We start from the raw sequence: 26,812 nt of genomic DNA on the forward strand, positions 1-26,812 counted from the left end.
GTACTTCAGTTAAGTATGGTCTTTTAAATGTTTAATATTCTGATTTTGACTACTCCCATTCTTTGAATGGGATTTCTGGCAGCTAGTTTTTGTACCAACCACAGCTCTACCAATAAGTTTCTATAGCGTTCTTCTGAATAGCTTGCTAAAATACTATGTGATGATGGAGAAGCAGTTTTGCAGTGTCAATGGTTGAATTTAAGACAGTTATCCATTTATCAGAGACCATTAAAGTTTAACAGCTTTTTTTGTTTTTGCTCACTTACTGTGATAGAAGTTTCATTTATTGAAGAAACAAGAAAATCAACAGCTACTTTACAAAGGTAAAAAAAAGAAAAAAAGTTTTCCAAGTTTTGATGAGTACCAATATACAAACTCACACAAAAAGAGCTCTGTAAGCTGAATTGATAAAACAATCATAATGTTTCCAAAGCAACCATTTAGGACAACTGTGTCAAGGGGTCAGAGCAGAAACCAGATTTTTGCCGAAGTTTTGCTATAACTTTAGAAGTTCAGAATCAAAATAAGAGACACTAATTCTGTGTAGAACTCTTTTCAATTTATAAAAATATAGAAGAACCCAGATTTTGTAGAAAAACCTAAAAATGGATTGAGAAACTACTTTGTAGTAAGATACAGTTTAATATGAAGAACAGTCTTTTATTTTTGGTCTTTAATAGATTACAGGTAAAGTGGATGAAAGACTGAATAATAAAAAATTGTTTCAATCCTAAAAAGTAATGCTTGTTTGCCTTCTGAAGTATTGCACATAAATAAGGCAGCAAAAAAATAACTCATGTTATAATTAATGTTAGGAATTCATTCAAATATTTGTGTAACAAATCCAGGTATCAAACAAAATCTAACTTTCTGTATTTTGATCATTAATCTCCTATTCATAAGCTAACTTGGTGAAACTTCCAAAAGAAAAGAAAAAGCCTTTAGGCAGGGAAAATAAATTCTAAAATAATACAAATATTTGAGGAACAAAATTTTAAAATTTACTTCTGATTAAAGTAAATTTGTAATGTAAGAGATTTTAAAATTATTTTTTAATAAAAGAACTGACATTTATATGCACCTTTCAGAATAATTTATCTTAAGTATGAATCTCCTAAGCATAAAAAAAAGAACAGTATGCTTGCCCATTTAGGTATCTTTGCCTTGCTTCTGTATAAAGTTTCAGAAATACCAGCAACAATGCAATGCCCCCATGTGGACATTTGTATTTCATTTAGATTTATCTTAAATCTATTTCTAATGAACAGATTCTGAATCAAAGGGTGTGCAACTAAATGTGCAACTGGTGCAACTCCTTTCAGATAAATTTGCACCATAAAATATAGATGAATATAATTCCAAACATATCTCCGTTTTTCTGTTCAGACAAGTCCCAACAGAAAAAAACAGACACTGATGTTGTGAATGTTCACTTGTAAAGCCATAAAGAACAGCAGAACCTGGCACACATTAACTGTATTTCAAGGCTTTATTTTCTGCGTTTGACATTCATTCATAGTTCAGAGAGCCATCTGTGCCTCCCTTTTTCTTGCTTCTCCTTTTTGGGCATATAACTCAAATCTATGCGTGACTATTATTAATATTCAGTATAAGCACTTGTTTCAACATGTTATAAAGAGCACAACCCTGTAACAATTAAAGGAAATAAAAAGATGATCTTTGAGTGCCGCCTTCTACAAAAGTCTTAAAGGTCTTTGCATTCCTTTTATCAAATTTGCTTTTTAGCTAAAATAAGTATTTTTTTCCTTATCCAAACAGCTGTGGACTCCCTGTGATCATCTCCTTTATTGAAGCTAAATTTATGCTTCCCGTCCTTCCTCCACCTCCTTTTTTTTTTTTTACCTGATCATTCCATGTGAAGTCAGGAGCAATGTTCAGCCGAACTCGGAGCACCGTGCGGGTAATTGGCTGAATCGTTGCTTCCATTATGATGGAGGGGATTTGATGGACACACTGTTTTACCTTTAACCCAATCTTCACATGATGCAGCATATGACCTGCCAAGAAAACATTAGGTGTAACAAATTTGCATTTCCAGGAAAAATAATACAACTCCGACTTTCAAATAGGCTTTTAGAGAGGAGTATTATTGCTTGCTTGTTTTGCTCTTAGGTGCGTAAATGTCTGACTCTCCTGACCTGGCATGTCTGAATATTTTGTAATACTTAACTTGAATTAGCAATTTAGACCCTAGAAAAATCAGTATTAACCCCTCTGTTGGCTATAACTAAGGGGTTAAAATAACTATTAAGTATTCACACTGAAAACATATTATGTCAAGCCACTTCCCTTTCCCTTACTGACTTTTTGACCAAGCTCTTACCAAACCGTATAGTTCTTTTTTTAAGCACGAATACTGACCTTTTACTTAATGAAGGACACACATTTGAACTTCTGCAGTTCCTGTGTAGTGATTCAAGTAGATAGAATGCTTCATAACACTGGGTAAAGGTACTTAATAGCTTAAAAATGCATGCAACTAGTAAACACCTCACAGCAGCTCTGATCTTTCAGAATACACCAGCGTGTAACTGAGACAAAGGAAAAACTAAATGTTGCAATGTTTTTTATTTTCTATCACAGTCATGGTAACTAAGGCAATAAAATGACGATATTAATTGAAAAAAAAATCTACTTGTATTTTACAGCTGAAATGTCTGGTCCCTTGCTCTTCATTTTAAATATAAAACAAGGTTTGTAGCAGTGATATCTTTTTTTTCCTGAAAAATATTGCAACTTCTAACTTATTTAGGGAAAGAAGGTTGATTTATCCCATGTTCACTGAAATTGCTTATACAATTATGTGGAGTGTATTTTAAATTTTAATTGTAAGGGTATAAGTACTCACTGTTAAAAGCTACCTTACAAATGACTACTGATATTTTCTGATATCATTATGTGGTTCCTGTGCATGCTCACCCATTTAAAAAAAAAAAAAAAAAAAAAAAAAAAAAAGACAAAAAAGACTAATCCTAATATTTCCATTATGTGCAAAGTGAAAGGCGATACAATTTTTTTTACTATTACATGAAATTTAGGATCATAACACCTTGCAATTGCAATCCTGACTTTCCCTCTTTGGTTTTATTTAACAAACTGGCAGCTTTTGCCTCATGCAGGTGTTTATCTATATTCTGCAGTAATGAATAGTGATCTTGCTTAGGAAGCAAATTCCTAATGCAAAAGTGTTAACACATATTTAATCAGTTTAATTTGCAGTTGGTAAAATAAGTGCACCTCCACCAAGCAGATTACTAAACCCCAAAACAATTATATCAGTAAAATTTGGTGATATATACAGTATTATATTATAGCACACTTGCACGGTGACTAGCTTTTGCAATCAGAGGTAAAACTTCAGAAATCATGTTAAATAAAGGTAGGTGGCAAATATTTAAAGATATGACTCAATAAGCTTATGTAGGCAAATACACTTTTTCATGCTAAAAACCACTTTCTGTATCACAGTGTGTGAGTTGTTTGTACAGGACAGCACTGAGGTTTTGCACATTTATCTGTTAGGGGAAAATAAGGCTCCTCTCCCAGCTACTGTAAAATATTATAAAACTCACTCCTCCCTCTCTCCCCCCTTTTTTTCAATAGTCACATTATGAGAAATTATCAATGGCATTTAAGAAATATTAAAACCTTCTGAACAAAAGCTGACTGAGAAAATAGGTATGTTTAACAAAAGAAGAATAAATTTTGCTTAATCCACAATGATTGTCATGTGTATTCTAAAAACCAGGAGTGTTTATCTCAGATAACGCAGTGATTTCTTGGCTTTCTGGAAACTCCACAGTTACACTGCAACAAGAGCATAGATTGGTGTTGACCAATTCGTAGTACACTGGAATCCAGGATCAGTGCACGCAACACACTCCTCATTCACTGGACGAGCGGGCACCCATCTGATGTTCTTATCTCTCCCTAAGCCACGGACTGAGTTAGCCAGATAGCTCCTGTCTGTTTTATTCCATCTCCAAGGTCACAATAACATTTAAAAAGGAAGAAACGCCAAGACTGAAACTAGTCCTATGGAGTCAGAAAAAGGTGGCACCTGGAAGCTGTGCCTTTTCTCATTTTGACATGGCCTTGAATTCAAATAAAAATAAGGTGGCTGCCAGGAAAGTGCTTCCTTCACAGCCTTGGTGTCAGAAAGAGAGGCTTGACAGGAAGATGTATGCAAAGTAGCAGTACTTCATAGAGACGCACACATCAACTTGCTTTGATGTTTATAAGGCTGAAGAACATGAAATATCATTACATGTAGTCAGCATTGACCAATTTTCACAATAAAATCCCAAGTCTCATCTACTTTCAAACTAAGGTAATATAAACCAAGACTAGACATTTTATAGATATGTATTGGTACACTTCCATCTTGTCAATATTAGTTCTAATATGTTGAAGGAAGCAAAACTGGTTTTGTATCTTAATACAAAATTTCTTGTTTCTCCAAGGGCAAATGTGGTGAGAAACAAGCATAAAAAAAAGAAAAGAAAAAAGCAGTAATACAATTAACAGAAAAGAATATTGCGTATTAAAAAGACTGCACAAATACACAACAATTTAACAAATCTGAATTAAAAAGTGCTACAATGCTTCTGAACAGAAAAGCACTATGACGCCAGTACTACAAATAAAGTGTTATAATTTTAATACATTTAACTTTACTATATATTATAATACACAGTTAAAGTAAGCTTATAAAATTTTTTCATAGTCTTTTGTCTTATTAAATAAAAATATAGCCTCTAATTCTGCAAACTTTTACGTATTTATTCAATTTTTTCCAACCTAAATTAGGCGTGTAACAAACCTTCTAAGTTCTCATGTCAAATGAGAGAAATATCAAAACAGAAGTCATAACTTCTAAAAAGCAGTGACTATTAACTGTATTTTTATTGTAAAATAAGATTTTTTCAAAAAATAGCAGCTTGTTTCTCCACAACCTCGCAATAACAGGTGCAAAGAAAGCCCAAATAAGAAAAAATACACTAAGACAGGAAAAATAAATATGTTACAAGTGAATATTTTTTTTTTAACCTCAACCAGCTGGTGGACAGTTTATGCACAATAGTTTGTACACACATACTAGAAATTGTCATTATATCTATCAGTAGGCTTGTGGATTTTCTCATTATCGAAGTGTCAAATCCTTAAAAAAATTCCATTAAGGTTTTGCTGCAATGACACCAGTGACAATGAATTCTCTATGTTCAATGAAAATTAATGCAGTGGTTCAGAAGCAGGCCATTTATTGATAGTGTACCAAGACATAATAATCTGCTTTTATTCTTTTTCACATTAATAGTATTTCAATAAAAAAAAAAAAGGCCATATTTTGCCAACTGACAAAAATAAACAGATGCTTTTTATAGTAGTGTATTAGGCAATGTGAGCAAGAAGGGAAGCATAGGTCAACATAAATATGTATATATATACATATATGTAAATCTGTATAAACATGTATCTCCATTCCATATGTGTTCTGGGGTTGGCAGGACATGGGCTAGCCTTCCTCTCAAAGCTGTGCCATATTACAAGCTGTGGAGACTGAATAAACCTTCTTTATTGGACATAATACCATATTAATGTGTTTAGATGGCTTCCAGACCAGACTGGGTATATTAATGAACGGCTCAGACTTAGTTCTAACTTACCCATTGATTACTAATAGTTTAAGCACATCAGCATTGCTGATTTCTCACCTATTTCATCTTTTCTCATGTCCTTCATCTTGTCTACAGTGAGATTCTTCTCTTCCAACTTTGAGAGGACTGATGGTGGTAACACTGAGAACTGTCTCAAAGGGCTAACCCAGCCCCACAGCCGCTTGTCAATGACTTTGCTGAGATTCAGTAGTCGATATGTCATTGCAGGCCAACGTTTCCTAAGGGCAATCTCAAAAAGAGCTCGAACAATACGAGCTGCATTCTGGAGAGCGAAAAAAAAAAAAAAAAAACAAAGCAAAAATGTTGTAATTCTCTCAAGTATTCTTTGTAAAATGAAAAGGATCCCATAGACTCATCTTTGACAAACCATAACAATAGATATTTCTTTTCAAACTTATTTCAGACATTCTTGAAAACTTTATTTTTTCCATCACTGTCTAGTGGCAAAACTACCTCATGATTGCCTGCAGAAATTATGAAAAGAAACATGTGCAACTAATTAAAGTTGTAGTGGCAGGTCTGCCATAGAATTTTGATCATGGTTATGCTAACATTAGCAAGTTCTAAATTTATTGCGTTTCAATCACTTCTGAAACAAATTCTCTTACCGTACTTAATATCTTCCTCTTTCTCCCCGTATAATATATACCCGCAAACTCAGTCTATGTGGAAATTCAAGTTTTAATTTTTCACTTCAGTTGTGCTTCCATAATAGCATTCCATTTCACACTGAATTTCACAACATTTGCACAGAAGTTTAACAGTAGTGACTTTTTTTTTTATTTTTTTAACATGTTACTATTTTCTGAGACTATTGTATAACTAAAATGTATAACTAAAATCTGCCTTGGACTTGGAAAAGCAATTATTAACACAAGCTTGAATGACGCCAGTCTTATCCTGAAAATGTAAGTTATGATATTGCTTTCATAAACTTATCAAGCTGGTGGGGGTTTTTGTGTGCAGGGTTTTTTTTTTTTGCCTACTGGTACTATGCCTGGATTAGCAATTCTGTTCTTGATTCATTGAATAGAATACAATCATTCTCTACTGGCTCTGCAATGCCAACAGGAATAAAAATAGAAAATTATTTGGTCATGATAGGAAGCATATGTTACTAAAGAAGCACATTTCTTTTACTTAGAAAGGATGAATAATTTTCTTAATAGTTGCTATCCAATTAAAAAAATTCACAATTTGTAGCACTGGTTCCACATGTACAATTTATGAAGATCTGAGAAGACGACCATGTTGCCTCACTAAAAATGCTATAATTGAGACAGACAAATAAAAGCAATTATCTTGAAAGCAAAGATTAAAAGAATCATACTGAAAATGATTGTGCTGTGCAAGTACCATGATTCTTATGATGTGCGTAATGTTTTCAGAATTTTCTCATTTATACCCATATGTGCTATGAAATGTAAACACCTTTGACGAAGGTAATGTTAGGATGAAAATCTTGCTGAAGAATATGTATGCTTTTGAATATTTGACTCTCATCTTTAGCATCAACTAAATGCAATTCTTTCCAAAATGATTTTGTAAGGATGAGGCAAAAATGATTCAATGCAACATGTTGCTGACCGTTTAAAAGAAAAAAAAAAAAAAAAAAGAGAATAAAAAAGAGAGACATAGGATCGGCTAAAAGGTAAAACTTTATAATCTATTTTTCACATTCATTATTGTTGCACATCTGCGATTGTCTACAGCATTTTGCCACTGAGTTCTTTGGGAACTCTAAACTTTCAGGCAACACCCCTTTCTTTCCGAGATGTGCTTTAGTTGTGTAAGCAAGCAGTTCTGTGTCACAGACTTGCAGTTCTCATATTATTCTGTAATAACTAACCCATGCCGTATAACTATCAACCGTTCAGGTGTCAAATCAAGCTGAACAAACAAATACATAGACTGATACGTAAATTTGCACGATTACGTCTAGCAATAAAATTGTAATAGCACATCTTTCTTGTGTCAACCAAGGTATGTGAATAAAACACAAATTATGTTTTGCAGAACAAAATATAAAAGTAAACAAAACAAAAATACATTGGAACAGTTTTCCAGATTTGGAAGAAAACCCAGTAAGTTAAGAATAACATTTCTGTGGAATCACAGTTACAACTACTAAATATAATAAGACTACAGGGGAAATAAGAACAAAAAGGACATTCATAATTAACAAAAAATGCAATAGTGTCCCAGCATAGGCTTTTGCAAATCTTTTCTACTTAAATATTATACCACAGATGTGCACACACACAAGGCTCTGATTTTCAAATCAATTTGCATAAAAATGTACAAAAAATTTTGCAGATCAAGGCCTACTTAGATAATTGTAGGCACTTGGGAGAATGAAACCATCAGAAGACAGCAACAGATATGTAAAAAATACTATTTTTACCTGTGCAACATATGCAGAATCTGAAATAAGGGAGAAGCTGTCCATCTCCCCTCTGCTAATATACGTTTGAAGGAGGATATTTATTTTTCCATAATTGTTTTCCACACCTCCTGGAGCAGGAAGTTCACAGAAATCATTCAGTAAGGTATCCAGCTCTTCTATTTCTTCTTCTCTTACCTAAAACACAATTATACATTATGAAGAGGCTGGAGCAATTTGATAAAAATTTTTACACTGAAATCAAATTTTCCTTATAACATAGTTACATTATATTTAAATGGAGTCTCTAGTTTTAAGGGGGGAAAAAAAGAAGAAAAAAGCAGCAAACTCGCATTTTCCACACTGTAGCTAATAGACTATAATTGAAACTATCTTAATAGTGACACAATTACATTTTATTATTCATCACCATCTATTAAGGTTGCCATTGACATACAAAAATTTGATATGCCACAAAAATTGAATCTTCTGACCCTACCATCCTTCATCTGATGAGATTTCATTTTTTATTTGACCAGAGTAAAACCTCTGTCCATCTGGATTAGGGCAATCTTGAATTAACATTAAATGTACTCATTATAGTTACATAGTTTGCATACGGCATAACACATTTTTAACTCAAAGCTGTGAAGTACTATGATTCATGATATTAAAATTTTCACTGTTAATAAGATTAAGTCTTAATATGAGTAAAGAAATATTCATATCTATGGTTTGAATAATGCATAACATTTCACATTCTAACTGATGACCCTCACATGGCAAAACCAGCATAAATCTACATATTCTTTGATTTACTGATAGTCTGTTAGTGTAAAACTTATTTAAAGAGGGTAAATGTTTGGTCCCTGCAGGGAACCAGCTGAAAGTAATTTTAATGTGGACCTCACTACCTGACATACAAAAGACCCTAAGACAATTGGGTTAAAATCCCCAACTATTCAGCCACTGGCCCTACAGGAAAGAGAAAGATGAAGGACACAGCCAGCACAGATGACTCCAGTGTCAGGGGAATATTATGCTCTGCTTACAACACCATTTTTGATAATTTTTTTCTGCTCTTGCATAGCACAGCACAGGTCAAATCCAGATCTGCATTTCAGCTAACGGTGACTTGCCTATCTCAAAATACAGAATTTTAAACGGCATTATGGAGACATGATTCATATTAACAAAAGTCACAATTTGTATCACACAGAGGGGTAAATTCTGAGTTGTTCTTGTGAAAATCAGCTACTAGTTTTAACATTCAGAGCTGAACAGTAAATGAATCACAAAAAAATGGAAATGATGTTGCACTGATGCCATACCATACAAATCTGAGGAAGCAAACTAGAAAAGCTATGCTTTAGTTAAGAAGCATCACTACGAACTTTATTACAAATATAGAAACATATCACATCATATTTTCCACATGCCTTCCTTTTAAATATTCAATTACGCTAAATTTAGACCTAGCAAAGCAATATCACTATCATAAAAATCCCCTTCTAGCTTGGAAAATGTTGCATGTATCACTGTGAAACCTCACTGCTTATTATCTTCTATAATAGAAGAGATTACAGCAAAATAGAATTTCTCCATTAGATAAAGAGACAGTAATACTCAGACAATGTGTGCAAATATGTAAATATGTAGATGGTGAGGGATTCACACTGCCAGATCACAGAGCCAGGTGAATGAGAGCCAACTCTGATCTGAAAGTTGTATAATTGTGGTAAAATGGCAATGAGCCCGAGCTAATAAACCCTGTGGAGTCTGGCTCGCACCTCCCTGAGATGGAAGCACGGGCAAACAAGCTCGTGACGGCTTGCGATGTATTTTCTTGTGTCCTGCCCACACAGGAGGCAAAAGAGGAGGTTGGAATTGAACTGAGTATGATAGTACACTAATTGTCTAGTCTGCACAACAAAATCTTTTACAACGACTTTCTAGATTTCAAATTTGAAAATAATTTAGCAAAATGTATCATTCTTCCTATCTAATATTGCTCCCTGCATGAATTATATCAGAGAGTTAACTTCAGCGAGTCCTGCCTTGTTTCTGATAAAGCACATTGTTCAGGGAGACATCTAATAACGGTTTAAACTTCAAACAGAAAAACTATCTCATCCCTGGGTACACCATTCCAATGGACACTTATCTTCACCTGTTAATAATTGAGGAGCTGAAGAGTTCTTAAAAGCATTTAAAAGGAATTCTCAAAGATCCATAACTAGTTATTAAATGTGCACTATAGTTCAAGCTGAACTACATATAAATTTGAGTGAGAGTATATATAGTTCTTGGCAATTATGCCTATCTAGAAATCATTTTATAATGGTGCTTAATATTTAACAAAACTTGGATCTATAGACACTATTTATGGAGTAAGTAGTACAGAAGTGTCTAGTTCTAAGACATATTCTTTGTATGGAAGGATACAACTTTACCTTTATCTGTTCGAATTCTTCAGCTTTCGACACTATAGCAAGGATATCACCTTCTGTTTTATGAGCATCAAACAATTCATTGAAAGTCTATTAAAATAAAATGAATTCAGTTAACACTGACAATAAAAACATACATATAGCACAAAAGAAAGAACCATTAACCAAGATTTCAAAAGGCATATAAGGTTAAAATGTGAGCTATTGGAAGACCAGAGTGATGCAATTTAAACACGAACATTTTCCAGAATGACTTCTTGGCACGTTCTGAAAAACAGTCCCTCTAAACTTAGGCATCCCAAAACAGAGAGCCATGCAATCTATGGCCATTTCAAAGAAAGTCTGGGACATATTTGAGTGAATAAATCTGTGAGATTAATTATACAAAGTGACAATACACAGTTAAAAATTACTAATGCCGTCTTCAGCTTTTATTCAAGAAAAACACCTATTTTCTACAAAAAAATTTGTTTTAAGATGAATATGTACATCAAATTAAGCTTCCAATACTACAAACTTTTATGCATTTTCCTTGCAAGTTTACTACACAATCTGATTATAGTGAGAAAAATTGTTTAAGGTTGGCAGCTTGATAGGATTTTCATGCAGAAAAACTTTTCTGTTATCAGTCTATACTTGAATATGCTATCACATATCAACAGTTGCACACACTGTTGATATCATGTTGATATCAAAATGTTTCTTATAATCCACCTAAAAGGTGGCAGAGACTATGGAAATTTGAAATATCACTTCACACCAAGTCTAATTTTTTTGGTATTGCTTTACACTAGTTTCTTTCTTTTCCCTCTCGATTCTTTCTTTCCCCATTTCAGTAAATATGATTTGAAAATATATTGAACAAATCAGCTACATATTCTGTAATATCTTATAACTATTTTAGGTATAGGTTCAAAAAGAAGGAAAAAACCCCAAAAATAGAACATCATATTTTACCTCTATAGTATTGTATTTAATATAGTAGTGGCTGGCAGTTCTGCCTAAATCTGTTGAAGAAAAGAAGCCAGTTCGTTCTTCAAAGCGAATCATGCGGGCTTTGTCCAGTTTTCTGCCGACTTCAATTACCAATTGTTCTCTGTGCTTTTCTAGACCTGGATCCATCTAGACACAAACCACACACATTTATTTGTATAAAAGAAAAAAAAAGTGTTAAATAAATAATTTTATTGAGATAATCCAGTCCTACAAAGCCAGAATTCAAACAAAAGGAAGGTACAGTTATTAAGTCAATATTTTCCCGAGATCTCACTAATAACAGTTACATTGACATCATGGACCAAAACCTGCCTTTAAGGGGCAAAATAATCAGAATCATGTTTCTTTTACAATGCTTCGAGAGTATCAATACAACGTAGACTAACATTACTCATGAAATAGCAGTATGGTTAAAAATAAATTTACACTGAATTTTTTGAAAGAAATTGTAATCATAAAATTCTTCATGAAATTATCATTACTGTATCACTTCTCAAAAACATGCCATCTTATGGTAGCTCCTATTTATTTATGAAAATGACTGAAGATATACCTTGCCTGGCTATCTGACATAAGGATGGTTTAACTGTATCCCAAACAGAATAATCTTCAAATTGGATGGCTGAAATGTTTACTAGCAAAAAAAGTCTAATGTCCCCAGAAGCTTTGGGTATGTTAGCTGGGATATTCTCATTACAGAGTTATAGATATACCATATAAACATTGATATGAAAAGCACACAAGGAGCTTGCTATGCCCAACACCACTTCAATTCATATCAAAGTTCAGGAACTTGGATGTTTTGTCCGAGCAATAACGTACATTATTTCATTAGTACATCCACAGCCGGGCAAAACTCCCATATCAGTGGGACTGTTGTATAATTGTGTGTTCCACATCGTGCACCCGGGATATCCAGACTGAAAGGGATGGGTGAAAAGGGATTCATAGTCATGATAACACTCTGGTGTATATGCACCTGAAATATGGCTCTAATTACACAAGCAATGATTAGTCACAAATTTGAAAAGACTGAAGCTCCGTTCTAGTCCACAGGCAGCATTCTTATTTCAGGGCTTGTATAGTTCAGATTTCCTACAGAATAAGTCCTACCAGCGCTCTTGGTAAATCTGCACCAGAGATGTATGACCAAGGCTGCAAAAAGGAATAGGCTTTAAGAACCGCTGTGCCTTGGTTTGCTCTGGTTTTCCCCGGGCCAGGATTCAGTTTCATCTTTGTGCCAAAGTGCTTCACCTCCTCCTGTTCACTGAAGCTGCAGACAAACACAGTCATCTCCACAAAGCAGCTGCAAGACTAGTTCCTAATATTCCCCATCTTTGCCAGTTATTCTGAAGCTACTTCTCCTTAGTTATAAGTTGCCTTGGTTTCAAGTCGAAAGCTAAGATGACATAGGGTTAGAGTGCTTTTCTCAATAGTAAGTCATGCATTGAGGTCAGATTTCAGAGCAGAGGTGGTCAAAAAAAAAAAGTGATCAGGATGCCAGATGTTTAACATTTCTTAAAACTAAAGGGGAGGGAGGGGAATAAAAAAATCAAAATGCTTCCCTACTCCTTTGGCAGCCCAAGCTACCTGTCAATCTTTTGCCTTACATACAAAAATGCTAAAGCTGTAACAGTAGATGTTTTACAAATACAAAGGCTTTAACTTTACAGGAAAGGTCACCAACTTGAAACTGGACCACCAACTGGAATATTTTCCAGTCTAGAGAATCCGTGGTTAGCACCTTTCCCATTGAACATGTGTAATTAGAAATCCCCCAGAGTAAAAGATCCAGCCGAAAACAGCTCTAAGCCATACTCTTATAAAAAAGAGCCTTAGCAAGAGGCAATGTCCGCAGCAAGAAACTGAGCAGGTCTGGAGTATATGGAAAGTTAAGAAGGCATGATAAAGTACATTATTATTCACATCGTTTTCTCTAGCTAATGTAGAGAAGTGTTGGGGACAAGCTCCTTGAACTTTTACAGATGTTCTAAACATAAACATACGGCTTAAGGGGATAAAAAGCTTGGCTTAACCATGGGAACACCAAAGAACGGAACCAAAAAGAGGAGAAAACAAAGGGGGTACCTTCAAAAAATCTAGCCACCTTTGGAACACTAAAACAATGAGAAAATGCCTGAAATTCATACCACAGGCTTCACTAATCTGGCACTCACATTTGCTCCCGTTTTCCCTTCCCCTCTTTGTTTCTTCTTGCTGCTCATTGTAAATTTTGGCCATTTTCCCAACTCAGTAAAAGGCATTATTGACACTTCCAGCAAACAACTTGAAAAGTCACAAATCAAAGTCGTGGGCCTGGAGTAGCCTACTCCCAGGCATAGCCCAGAAACAGGCTAGGTGGGGAACACAGATATCCCAAAAGCAACACATGGGGTGCAGAATGTGTGGATGCACGGCAGGTGCACGCCTGCCCCGGTCTCCCTGGTGACCCTACAACACACCCCTTTTGTGTGGACAGTCTGGACCTTTTGTGCATTAAAGTAATTACTGGATGTGGCGAGTGCCTGTGGAAAGGGAAAGGAGAAGGAGTTTGCATCTCCTCAGCCCCACCGAACAGCTGGGAAGAGTGTGACCCAGGATGGTTATGCAGATATATGGATTCTGAATGGGTAACGTTGGCTGTCAGCCAAAACAAAGATAGGAATTGGCACGCTGCAACGTTACTAAGAAGCAATAAGATACCAATTACGAAAATTGGATACCTATAACCAGAACAGAAGGAATAGAATGGCCTAAGTGAGCAAATCTGTGGTTATGCCCACATCTGGCACTATACTATCCGTATACTGTCTTATAACACATTAGCTTAGAAGTTTAAAAACGGTTTATCTAAAAAATAAGGGGATTGGCACTGGTTTTGCTCCTACATGAATGGATAACACTTCAAATTGATATAATTTGTTACTGCCTTAACAGAAAAATAGGAATGTCTATTATTAGCACATCAAGTCAGAAGGAGGTTAGTGGCAGGAAAAGACAAGTGCTGGCAATCTCCACTTTCTCAGCAGCTGAATAAAAATACAAAAGCAAGGGAAGGGCGAGAAACTCTTGTTCATTATTTTTTAAATTTATAAAAAATATTTTTTAGTGTTTTATTACTTTTTTTCACCACTTATGACCAGCACAGTTGCATTTCTTTTAGTCTAAACTTTGTTAATAACAGTGGTCTAAAATACCTGATTAAAAAAAAAAAAAAAAGGAATTTATAGGAATGGGACAACATTCTTCTTACTAGCAAAGCAATTTTTGCTGTTCATTTACTTTGTGATTTGTCTTATATAGTGTTATATTAATATATGGTAATGTACTATATGGCTTTTTATAGAAAACAGACTTGAGATGGCCAGAGGTCTGAGGTTTCTGCAGAAGCTTGCTTAAACAATTGCCTACCTACTTCCACTGCAGCTTCCACTATCAAGACACAAAAGCTACCAAGATAATACCTCCTGCCACATGTTTCTACGTGGTACAATGACTGAAACAATTGCTGCTCACAATATCATGACAAATTATGAAGTCAGAAAACAGATTCAGGACATGAAATAAACTGCCGTTACCATACACTTGTGAGAGTTCCACCTGCATTCGGCTTAATTACACGTGTCTGAACTATGTAAACATCACTTATAAACAGCTGTGCAGAAAAAAGGAACAATATTTAGATAATCTGTAAACCATATAACTTCTTAAAACTTACAGATAATGAATTAAACTTGAAGAAAACCTTATGTAACTGTGCTCTGATTTATATCACTGCATGGAACACTTCTAAATAAACAACAAAAAATTCAAAATAAATTAATTAAAAAATCTTATCATTACTAAATCAGAAGAAAAAAAAAAACAATCCAATTAAAAACGTCATTTTATAATTTATAAGCTATCATGGGATGAAACATTCTAAACCAAAAGCTGACGGGGTGGGGGAAAGCAAGCAACGCAAGAATGCTTAATTTTATCATTTATATCTAGCCTACAATTGTGACACACTGACAATAGGCTAAGGTACAGTAACGGTCTGATAAGAATGAACGTTGTCCTTTGGAGCATAACTTGGCCATTTAAAATGCATTTTTATGTGAACAGAAGGGGCTTCTTAATTTAGTGTTAAAAATACTCCGCTACAGAAAATATCTTCCTTTTTCTAAGCACTTTAAAAGAATTGCTGATGTCAGGTAAGTAGAAATAGCAAATATTTATCCTCACATCAGGGAAGGATTAGAGACCCAGAACAGGTTACAGATTTTTTTAAAACGCATTTTATACCTGATAAGCTTTGTGACTGATGCCATATACTAATGGATTTGCTCTCATCCGTACATAAAGGTAAGTGTAACTTATCCACTTTACTGCTTCTTCCACATTAGTTACTGTTCCAAGAGCAATCTGGAAGTAGGAAAAGAGACAAAATGTATACATTACAGCTGAACGTAAGTATTTGGCTGAAACCATACAGAATTCAGATAATTAGCACTAAATTAAAGAAAGTGTCAGTACGTTTCCAACTTAAATTATTTTAAAATAATCATAGGACAATAACTTGAACCATTTATACATCTTCATCTTATGAACATCTAATAACATGGTATGTTCTGTAACATAATATTATATGTACAGGGACCCACATGATCTTTCCTACACCACTTACAATTTTTACAATTAAAAGATGATACTGAGCAAGTTTGTTATAAAAAAAGACAAACAAACCAACATAATTCTTTAGCGAATATGTTCAGGATTATTTAAATAAGAGTACCTTTAAAAAAAATAATCTACATTTAAAAGATTAATTTTTCATACCAATGCAAAAGCGATTTCTGGCTCAAGTCCTACACCAAATGATACTGACAATCTTTAGGATTTTCTTCAGCATGCCTTCATATTTGGTAATCTGTTTATACACAGTTTTTTACAAATAGTTTTCTCCTTTTGTATCTGGCAAGTCAAACATACAGGTACCTGCTACATCTTTGTTATATCAAAACATAACAAAATTGAACAGATAATATGTACATATATATATTTATTTTTCAAGGCCAAATCAGGTATACCAAAAGTTTTTTTGCTAAGTGAATTTTGTGCTAATTCAATAGTTTTTTCACCAAATTATTTACCAGACACACATTTTTACTTGACAACTTCAGCTCAATTTTGTATTGGTTATACTAATAGAAGCATTTTACTGCTTATTCCAGTTAACCTGATTTTATCAGGAGAATTTAATATTTCCTGCCTGTCCCATGAACAAATATTTTTTGGTTGTTGCTGGTTGCTTAAAACAAGCACAGGTTTCTCTTACTGAATTTTTGTGATCCATTACAACATTTTTAAATTGTTGTTTTATTGGTGTTTGGGTTTCATAGAAACGTTCCACAGGACTTGGCAAAAATTAAAAAAAAACTATACAACTGTAAGTGATTTCATATGCGTGTTCAGATCTAAGCATCTAGATCTTAATAATAATATAGATATTCTTTTTGAAATAACATAATATCTAGTAAAAAATAATAATGCAAGCGAAATCTGCCCTGAGTTAAAATAACTTAAATCTGGCAAAACCTTGTTGATAGCAATGACTAATAGCATAGAGTAAGCCCAACCTTTGTCTCACACATTTTTCAAATGATATTTTGTTCTTCAACAGCATAAGGAGGTCAGGGGAAGCCCCACTGTGTTGTTTTGCAAAGTATATAGCTATACAGTGCACTGAACGTAGCTACAAAAACATCCAGTTCTTCATACAGACTACTACAAGGAAAACATCTAATAGAGCCCACAGGTTGTTTTATTACTCATTTTGCTACCCAGGTTAATTTCAGCATTTGGTTTCTCTCCATGATTCAAATATCTTTCAGTATAAAACTTGGCATAGCATAATAACATAGTCCAATAGTAACATTTCCCCCCAAACACTTTCATAATCATAAAAACACAAAATTCTCAGTATCGAGCACAGTGAAACCTGACAATTAAAAGAAACACACCCCCCCACACACTTTTTTGCCTCATTTGTTCAAATATCTGATTGTATTACTTACAAATTAATTATTTTCATAAGTTAAAAGTAAAACTGAGGGGTGGGGGAAGCGATTAGAAAATAGAGTTGGGTTTCAGATCCCATACTGAAATCTAATACCGCACTTTCCTTCCTCCCCCAACTTTAATGAATATTCACTGAATAATATGCAGAGACAAAGAGAAAAAAAAGCAAGCAACTTCTAAATATTTGCTGCCATCTAGTGTTCAAGTAAAGTTATTACGGATTATTTGAATATGTATACCTTTATTAAAGCAGTATGAATGACAGAAGTTATCTTATTAATACAAACACTTAAGTGTAATTATGAAATAAATTGTGTACAAAATTAGAAGAGGGCTTCTGTTAAGACCTAGGATATGTACTATTCGTGCTATTCATAAAAATCAATAAATAGACATGGTGATACTTTATTAAAATAAGAGAAAAAAAGATCTAAATTTTCCAGTGTTTCCTCAACCATGTATCAGGTATTTAGTTACAGATGGAATAATCAATGAGTAGAAACATTTACTATGTTGACATTGTATTGTCTGATTGCACTAGTCATCAAAAATGCCTTTTTTTTTAACTGTTCAAATACAACTAATTGTGTTGCACTCACAAAATTAAAACTTGAGTACTATATTAATCCAACTCCCTGTGTCATTTTAAATGAAAAAAAATCATCAGCATCACAAATTTTCAACTAATTGTTCAATGGCTGATGTCACCATCAGTGGGTGATGTGCTTAGTAATCTGTTTTTTCATTAAATTTTTTTTAAACAGAGTTTATCACGTTGAACAGTATTTCAGAGGAGGTGTTTTTGATTTTCAAAGAAGTGTAAATAGATATAGGTAGCATGGCTTTTTGGAGGCAGTTCTTGAAAAACAAAGTTTTCCTCTTTGATATTTCCATATGTATTAGAAAAGGGAATAAAAATATTACTGATAACATATATTGTATGTGTTACGTAATATATAATATAATGTACCATATTTTTTTACATAAGAATGTTTAATTGTTATTATATTTGTATAATTGAGTCAGATTACATAGATGAAAAGTTTCTATATATGAGTCAAGTATTTGTTGTTACGGTAAGAGACAAGGAATCTTTCTAACAACCTAATACACATTTTTCTGTTTGCTTTGGAAACCAGTGTATTTTGAATTACCATTTCAGCATCTGAAGGGATTATGGTCTTATTTCTGTAGGGCTTTTGAAATAATTTCTGACTGCTACTAGAATTTTCCCAAGCGGGACAGAATCTCCTCCAGTCACACGTGACCAAAGGACTATTTATAAGTACCACTGAACTACATCAGAGTTGTCATTATCTGTTGACTCCAGTAACTTCTCTGCCACCCAGCCATGGCAGAAGAAGGTGAGGGGAGAACAGATGAGGTTGCTGGTCTCATGCAGGTCAGGTCAGGCCCTGGACACCCAGGGAGAAAACTTCAATTTTCCCCCAGCCTACGCTTTGCCCATTACCCAGATAAGCTGTTCAGTTATGCAGCTCCAGAGTGATTTTTTTGGAAGGGCTTTGAAGGAATTCTGTGTCTCTTGAGAACTACAACAGTTGCCCATTCTTTCAAGGCAAATATAGATTAAGAGGTTTGTTCAAACTAAACAAGTCACCACCTTTTACACTCCTGGTTTCACAATAAAATCATAAGTAAATGCAAGGGAAGGCACACCCCCTGGGGAAGGTACACCTACTGTCCGGCACTGCAAACCCTCTCAGTTGCTAAGCTCTCTGGGGAAAGGAGTCGTCCCAGCAACAAGCTGGGGTCCAGCTGTGGATGTCAGGGAGGGCTCTATCAGGTGGAAACAATTAGGAAAGGAATGGTGACCTGAATTGTATGAGCTATTGATGATAGTTCCCAGATAAGTTAAAGTTTATGGCCTAATTAAACCACATCCCCTGCATCTTATCTTTCTTCCTGTAGTTCCAGAAAATACAGCCGTAGGTATTTTCTGTTTGCCAGCTGGTCAACCGACCCAGGACTTGCTCCTCTCTGCTAAGCACCCTAACCAGCTGTTTATTTTATTCCTTTTTACATTCCATCATGCCCAGTGGCACAAATTCAGCAGAAAAGGAAAAGGGCATCTCCATGCTATGTTGATCATAATGTGCTCATTTTTAGAAGAAAAAAAAATCCCCAAACCAAACCAAACCTAAAACCAAATCTGCAGAAGAGAATTCTCAGTGGATTGAGGTGCTGAAATACATGTTCAAAGTCTTAATTTTGGTGTCAGCTCAATGAAGTTGGGTGTATGTCAGCTTTTTCCACTCTGTAGCTTTCCTAAGAACAAATGCACCGGGACACCAAGGCCAGCATTCTGTCTCTGAGATTAGACAACGGCAAATGCTGAAGGGCACAAGGTATCAATGAGAAGAAAGGACCATACAAATGTCTCCCAAATTCTTAAACTATTGCATCTCAAGGTCTTCAGTTAAAGGTATTGCCTTTGCACTGGATATCTTTCAATGCATTTTTATTCAATTTTGGTACAGTTTTTGAACTAATCTACCTTTTAAATGCAGCTCCCTGCAGCACAGAGTTCCTTAGTCTAACCACCCAGCTGGCATCCTTTTGTGTTTTCTGAACCTGCCATGAACTCATCTCAGCCAATATTTCCCTGTTCTTCTCCCAGAAAAGATGCAATTTTTTGTCACGTCACTCATTACCCTCATAAAACTCTCTCGTATAATCTCCCACTTGTGTTTGCTCTCACATGAAGTGTGCAGGTAAACTAGGGTGTTCCTTTCATAGAAACCAATCCACTCCTTTGCCCATCCTTTGAAAACGGTCTGCTTCTACAATATTAATTTTGAAATGGGAATGAAAAACACGCTAATTTTTTGCATCGTTACCAAAATTTTGGCTCCTGCACCACATAAGCCTAGGTACAAAATTCAAGGCTCTGGATTCCACTTAGTGATTGTGTGGCTAGGATTATATACGTATTACCCCAAATATTTGAATCATTGCCTCATTCTTACCACCTACCTATTTCTGCCAAGAAATCTGCTCTATATAAAAGCAACTTCATATTCTTGCGGAAACATGGAGTCTTCCCACATTTCCATCTGCTGCCTTCATTTTAGTAGTTTTTCTTCTTTCAACTACTGATTGTCTATAACAAATTAAGAATTTAAACAATTCAGCAGTGCTTCTGGCCTTTAATTGGTTTCTCTTTACAATAACAGCATAAGCATTTGGATTTCCTGAATGACTCGTGATAAAAGCAGACTCTGGTCCTAAAATATGTCATTTTATTATATATCAGTGCAGATTTCCTGGTATTAACAACAGGGACTGTTATGGCAAAGATGACAGTGGTCATCAGCATACCCTCTAGATTTCTGTAACAAATAAGTCAATAAAGAAATGTTTTGTCTCCATATAGGGCTATTGTTACTGGCAAAAGGACAGGGTCTATAAAAGATGACCAAAATTGAACGTGCTTCCTAAGACTATCTACTGATCAATACGATGTATTTATCTTAAAATGTATTTATTTTTTTCAGAATGCTGCATTTTATGGAATAGTCATCTCCAGATAAACATAACAATTTCTAAAACACCTGTATTCTTCTCAGATGATTCCACTAAAAGATCAAATGAACATATATAGAAGTTTAGACTGACTCCAATTATAAAGAAACGATGAAGTTACTTTTCAAAAAACCCTAACACAATAGCTACTTGTAACTGCTCATAGTATTGATTTCCCGTAATCTGGCAGGCGCTAATTTTTCCTGCACGTCATGACAGAAGGATAAGTAACATCACACACATCAGATGACAAAAAAATGATGGTTTCATGCGCTTGTTACTCTACTGCTTTTCAGCATTTTCCATTGCTATTTCTAACAATCATTTATCATGGCGATTAACAACATTCTGACTGCATCTTCAGCTGCTGTAACTGTACTGCAGCCACAGAGTCTACAGGCATTTAAAGCCACGAGTACACTGTTCTTTTCAGATAACACTACCATTAGATAAAATCTGAAAATAAATAGTTCTGTCTAAACTAATTTGCCAGTTTTCTGCACTTTTCCCCAAACTCCAACCCCCAAATTCTGTGGTAGAAGTGCTGCACTTAGAAGCAGTTTTTATTACACTGCACATCACATACTTCCTATGTATCTTTGATCGGATAAGTTTAGATGAATACCTCATACGAAATGGAATTATTGTTCTATTCCATTATTTTTTTCTTCTTTAGTTCTACTATTTTAACAAGGTAGGAGAATTAACTTCTTAATTTTACACCTTCCATGTAACACTAAATTATTTTTGCAGTGTCTACTAGCAACATTTTTCAGAGAACTATTTGGATACTAAATTACTGTTAGAAGTCACCAAATTTTTATTGAGATTTCCTCTACTTCTGGAAAGAATTTCAGTAACGTACACATTTGAAAAGAAACTACTTAGCAGAAATAACTCCTTCTTTTTTTTTAGGTAAAAATCTACGTAAAGCTTTTATTGTTGTCAGTCTTACCTAAAATTGCTAAAATCGCTGCAACTCATTGCTTTTCTTTTTGACAATTTTTAGTGTTTCATAATTATTGTAGACATTACTATTCTAAGCTCACAGAGCCCTTTCTCCCTTGAACGTCTTTCTTTTTGATACTTTTTTCCTCTTCATTAAGTATGCATTTGGACATATTGAGCTGGTATTAGAGAATGGTATTTACCTTTCGAAGTCTTCAGTGACTGGTTTTTTTTAACAACTTTTAAAATAGTAGAGTGCTTACTACTCAATGCAGAGAAAGGGGAAAAGGAGAGATAAGGAGAGGGGAGGGGAGAGGAAAACAGAAGATACTACTACCTTTCAAAACTGCTGTAAAAACCACAAGCCTGGGAGAAATGAAAATCGTTTTGTACTTCAACAATCAACCAGTTCTGTTCCACTTTCAGTATTTTTTTTGGTGCTAACTACACAAAAGCCAATACTAGCAGCAGTTTAGTACCTTAATTTACTATGTAATAGAGTAATACTAGCAGCAGTTTAGTACTTTAAGTAGAGTAACATACAGAAACATAAGGTATGGAGTAGAAGTCTTATGCGGAGAGGCTGAGGGAACTGGGGTTGTTTAGCCTGGAGAAAAGGAGGCTGAGAGGAGACTTTATTGCTCTCTACGACTACTTGAAAGGAGGTTGTAGAGAAGTGGTGGTCAGTCTCTTCTCCCAAGGAACAGGCAATAGGACAAGAGGAAATGTCCTCAAGTTGCACCAAGGGAGGCTTAGATTGGATATTCGGAAAAATTTCTTCATCTGAAGGCTTATTAAGCACTGGAACAGGCTGCCCAGGGAAGTGGTTGACTCACCATCCCTGGAGATATTTAAAAGACGTGTAGATGTAGTGCTTTGACACATGGTTTAGTGGTGGACTTGGCAGTGCCAGGTTAACGGTTGGACTTGATTTTAAAGATCTTTTTCAACCTAAACAATTCTATGATTCTATACAAGCAGACATTTGCTACATTACAAATATTTTGTTAAGTCATTCTAAATACTTCCCATGACATAAACACTTAGGACTTAAAACTAAGAATCTGTACAGTGGAAAAGGAAAAGGAGAAAGGGGAAAAGAATCCTAAGGTGTAACTATAACCAAATATGTCTTTTCTTTGATACTGTAAATAGAATTACTTTTAAATTTTAAAAGATTTTTTTCTTCTGCATAAGAAGTTCAGTGAATATAAATTCATTAGTCCCCTCAAGAAAATCCCAAAAAACCCAAACCAAAAAACACCCAAAACCCATTCCTTCAAGCTTGCATGTAACAATCACCTCTGCTTTCTGGCCTATGCTGGAAAATTTGTGTATTCTGTGTATTTTGGAATAACAGCTCAGATCAGAGGAACAACACACTGCCCATTAAAACCTTTCTCTCTGCAGAATATTACACACTGAAATAGCTTACATTTCATACTTTCTTAACTAAGCATTCTCAGCTGAGAGGAAAGAAATAGGACTGGACTCCTGGTTCATCAAGTCAAATCTTCTTTTCCTCATATACAATCACATCTTCCATACAAATACCATCACTTACTACAGAATCTTCACCATCGACAGAATTCAGACTTCTTTTATCTGCATTACTGCTAAAAACCAGACTGTTCCAGATCTTATACTTCAGGCAAGCGCACTTATGAGCAGGGTGATTAATTCTTGCACTGGCATTGGCCAAAATTATCTTTTTTTCTTTCTCTTATTCACTTCAAGTTCTGGCTAGTTATAGAGAGCTGTTGTACCTTCTTTGAAACTTTCTTTTGCTAAGCTAACCAACAAGATTTTTTAGGGTACGTCAGTAAAGCATTTTCCCCACAAAAGCCAGCTTTTCTGCTGGATCTCTGTAGAAGGAATACTTGAGATTCCTGGTATAATTCAGGTGGGCACACCAGCACATCCACGCACCTTCTAGACAATCCGGAGCAACACAGACCAAGCCTGAAAGAAACAGTAGCATATAGCCATGCCATTTGTGTTTCACAGTACGTCAATCACAGAGATCTCTGACCCAGTTCACAACATGTGCATATTATTCCATTGTCTTTGTAATTCTTCACTGACCTGAAAGCCTTCTATGAGATGGGAGGACTAAATTTCTAATATTAAAATAAAAAAAAAGTAGAAAAATAAATGCTTTGCTATGAAGGAAACAATATCCAATTCTTTTGTCCTTATCTACTTTGTGTATCAAGAAAAAGAACAAAGCTTTTCTATGAAAGCTGAATTTGATTTAGAATCATATGAATAGGAAACAATATGATTCTTTCCTAGTGAAAAGGTACACAGTATCCCAAGACCGGATCTCTCTTTCCTAACTTCCTGGGCTGCTGAACAATAACTACAGGAAATCCAGGTCTTCAAAACTAACTTCAGAATTTAAATTATTACTGCTAATGTGTAAGTTGTTACTATCCACTATTTAAGAACTGAATATCCATCCAGTTTGACTTAGAAAATATTCACAGGTGTCTATCTCCAGGAATATAAAAATATTGTCAAAAGGAAATGGTTGAGAGCTCTACACTTCCCACTGCTTAGCAGGCCTTCTGTTTATTTTTCCTGTTTCCTTTGTGGTAGGAAGAGGTATGGGAAAATTGCAAATGGCTCCTTTTTGTCACATTTGTGTCTCATCATCTGGGGGAATTCAGTTTCTCTCTCCCTCCTTCTACTCAGACCACTCCAGAGCACTGAGGTAAAGAGGAGCAGCTGTGAGCGCAGACAGGTGTCAATATTTTCATTCCCCCACATCTGTGTGTGGAAATACCTGGAATGCAGTTAAACCTTATTCTGTTATGATGTGTGACTGCACTTGGGCAGAGATTTTTCCTGTTAACAGGAATGAAAAAATAACTTATGAGACCTCTTAAAATTAAAAAAAAAAGCCACCTCAAAATCATGAATGATCAAATTTAGTCATTTGTAAAGAATCAATGAATTAATCTACATTTTTAAAGATCACTGTATCAATTTCTGCTCCTTTGAAAATTATTATTTATGATTGAATAACGCAAAGACTTTAAAGTGATGAAAAGGTAAAAAATAAAGAGAACTATGTAAGAACTATATAGATAAAACAGAAGCAACATCTTAAAAAAACAAGACTATTCCCAATAGACCAAATAAACGTCACATCTTTCAAAGGGATAATCAATTTTAAGATGTCACTGGACATTTCAGTTTAGCTGAACTCCCTTACTTTTATTGAAATAATGTCTCGTGCCTTGGAAAAACAGTATCTCTTCTTCATTTAAGCATGTTTAAATTTTTGAGGGTTCCTTGTAAAAAGTGTCTGTGCGTATATATACCTGTTTTTAATTGGTTATTACAATAAATAGCTTTGGAATCATTTTATGTTAGTATGTCAGATGTCAGTATTCTCAATACAATCACAGCATTTAAAAAAAAAAAAAGGTATTTTAAGATTAAAACTGAAGCAAACTGGGAATTTGCTATTTATAATAAGCCAGTTCTGATTACCACTGTAAAGCAGAACAAAGAGACGAGTTCAAGCCAAGTACATTATTCCTATACTGCAGTCAACCACCTGAAATAAGTTTGTTTATATAAAGACATGCTTTAATCTTTTTGCAGATTTTAATTTGCAGTTATGCAGAACAACTATGAAATTCTAATAAAGTACTTCTGATTACAAAGTAAACGCTATGCGTTTCTACAGTTTTATCTTAATGATACTTTGACCCTCCATACTACTTAATATGTACTACCTTTTGTAAAAGGCCCCCAACATTTTCACGTGTAACAGTTCACTCCTCTTAAACATACACACTTACAGACTACCAGCAATGAATAAAATTTCCATTTTACATATATTAAGTGTGACAATATTGCATTTTTGTTTCAAATAATATTAACCCCTTAAAGGTTGCTAGTTTCTCTAAATGATTCAAAGGTTACCTCTGCATTTAGGTTGTCTGCAAGGCTTTCAAGAAACTGGCTTTCAATTGGATTCTGCTGAGTAAGAAGAGTCAGGTAATGACTGAGTTTATCATGAGTTGTAATGATGATGCCTTCTCCGAATTTGTCAAACTGAGGCCGTCCAGCTCGACCAAATATCTGCATGACATCTAAAATTCCAAGGTCAACAAAGGAGCCTCTTTTTGCAGCATATATTTGTGTTCCCTGGTTGAGGAAAAGTTAATAAAAATTAACATAAATACACATGAATATAATCCTGATGAGCTGAATACTGAAATTAGGCAAATATAGCATGATTTCAGAAGTGTACTTTAACTAATCCTTTCATAATCTTTGATATATTTAAATCTTTACTATACAAACTAGACTCCTACTGGAGCGAATCAGTTTAATGAGATATAAATAACATTTCAAGTCAATCAGACATTTCCCCTCCAGGCCCCAAACCCACAATAAAGATCTTGCTGTCTATGCTTCTTTACAGGTTTCTTTTAAGACAGATACCCATATGCAGATTAATAGAAACTCTTACCTTAATAACAACAGCATGAGCAGGAAGATTGACACCCCAGGCAAGCGTAGCTGTACAAACTAGGACTTTGATATGTCCGTTAGAAAACAAGTTCTCCACCAAACTTCTGTCTTGCCGCAGCATTCCTGCATGATGAATACTAAATCCGTCTGGAAACAGCTCACGTAACTGCTTATTTCTGGATCTCTGTACCTAGAACGGATGTGCATAAAAAATAAATTCACTTTTAATTACAGTA

The 26,812-nt window shown here is 34.7% G+C and overlaps 1 protein-coding gene across 2 annotated transcripts in view; it reads right to left on the reverse strand.

Annotated features, from left to right (window-relative positions):
- The window catches only part of ASCC3 (activating signal cointegrator 1 complex subunit 3), a 252,340-nt gene that overhangs the window by 78,097 nt on the left and 147,431 nt on the right, over positions 1-26,812 (reverse strand). For both annotated transcript variants that reach the window (XM_074150229.1, XM_074150228.1), the window contains exons 14-21: positions 26,575-26,766; positions 26,022-26,246; positions 15,816-15,935; positions 11,490-11,654; positions 10,536-10,622; positions 8,104-8,280; positions 5,736-5,961; positions 1,864-2,018 (exon numbers count right to left, since the gene is read on the reverse strand). In XM_074150229.1, coding sequence (XP_074006330.1) covers positions 1,864-2,018; positions 5,736-5,961; positions 8,104-8,280; positions 10,536-10,622; positions 11,490-11,654; positions 15,816-15,935; positions 26,022-26,246; positions 26,575-26,766 — 1,347 coding nt within the window. The remainder of the gene's footprint in view (positions 1-1,863; positions 2,019-5,735; positions 5,962-8,103; positions 8,281-10,535; positions 10,623-11,489; positions 11,655-15,815; positions 15,936-26,021; positions 26,247-26,574; positions 26,767-26,812) is intronic.

Source organism: Numenius arquata, chromosome 7, assembly GCF_964106895.1.
Source record: "Numenius arquata chromosome 7, bNumArq3.hap1.1, whole genome shotgun sequence".
Taxonomy (NCBI): Eukaryota; Metazoa; Chordata; class Aves; order Charadriiformes; family Scolopacidae; genus Numenius; species Numenius arquata.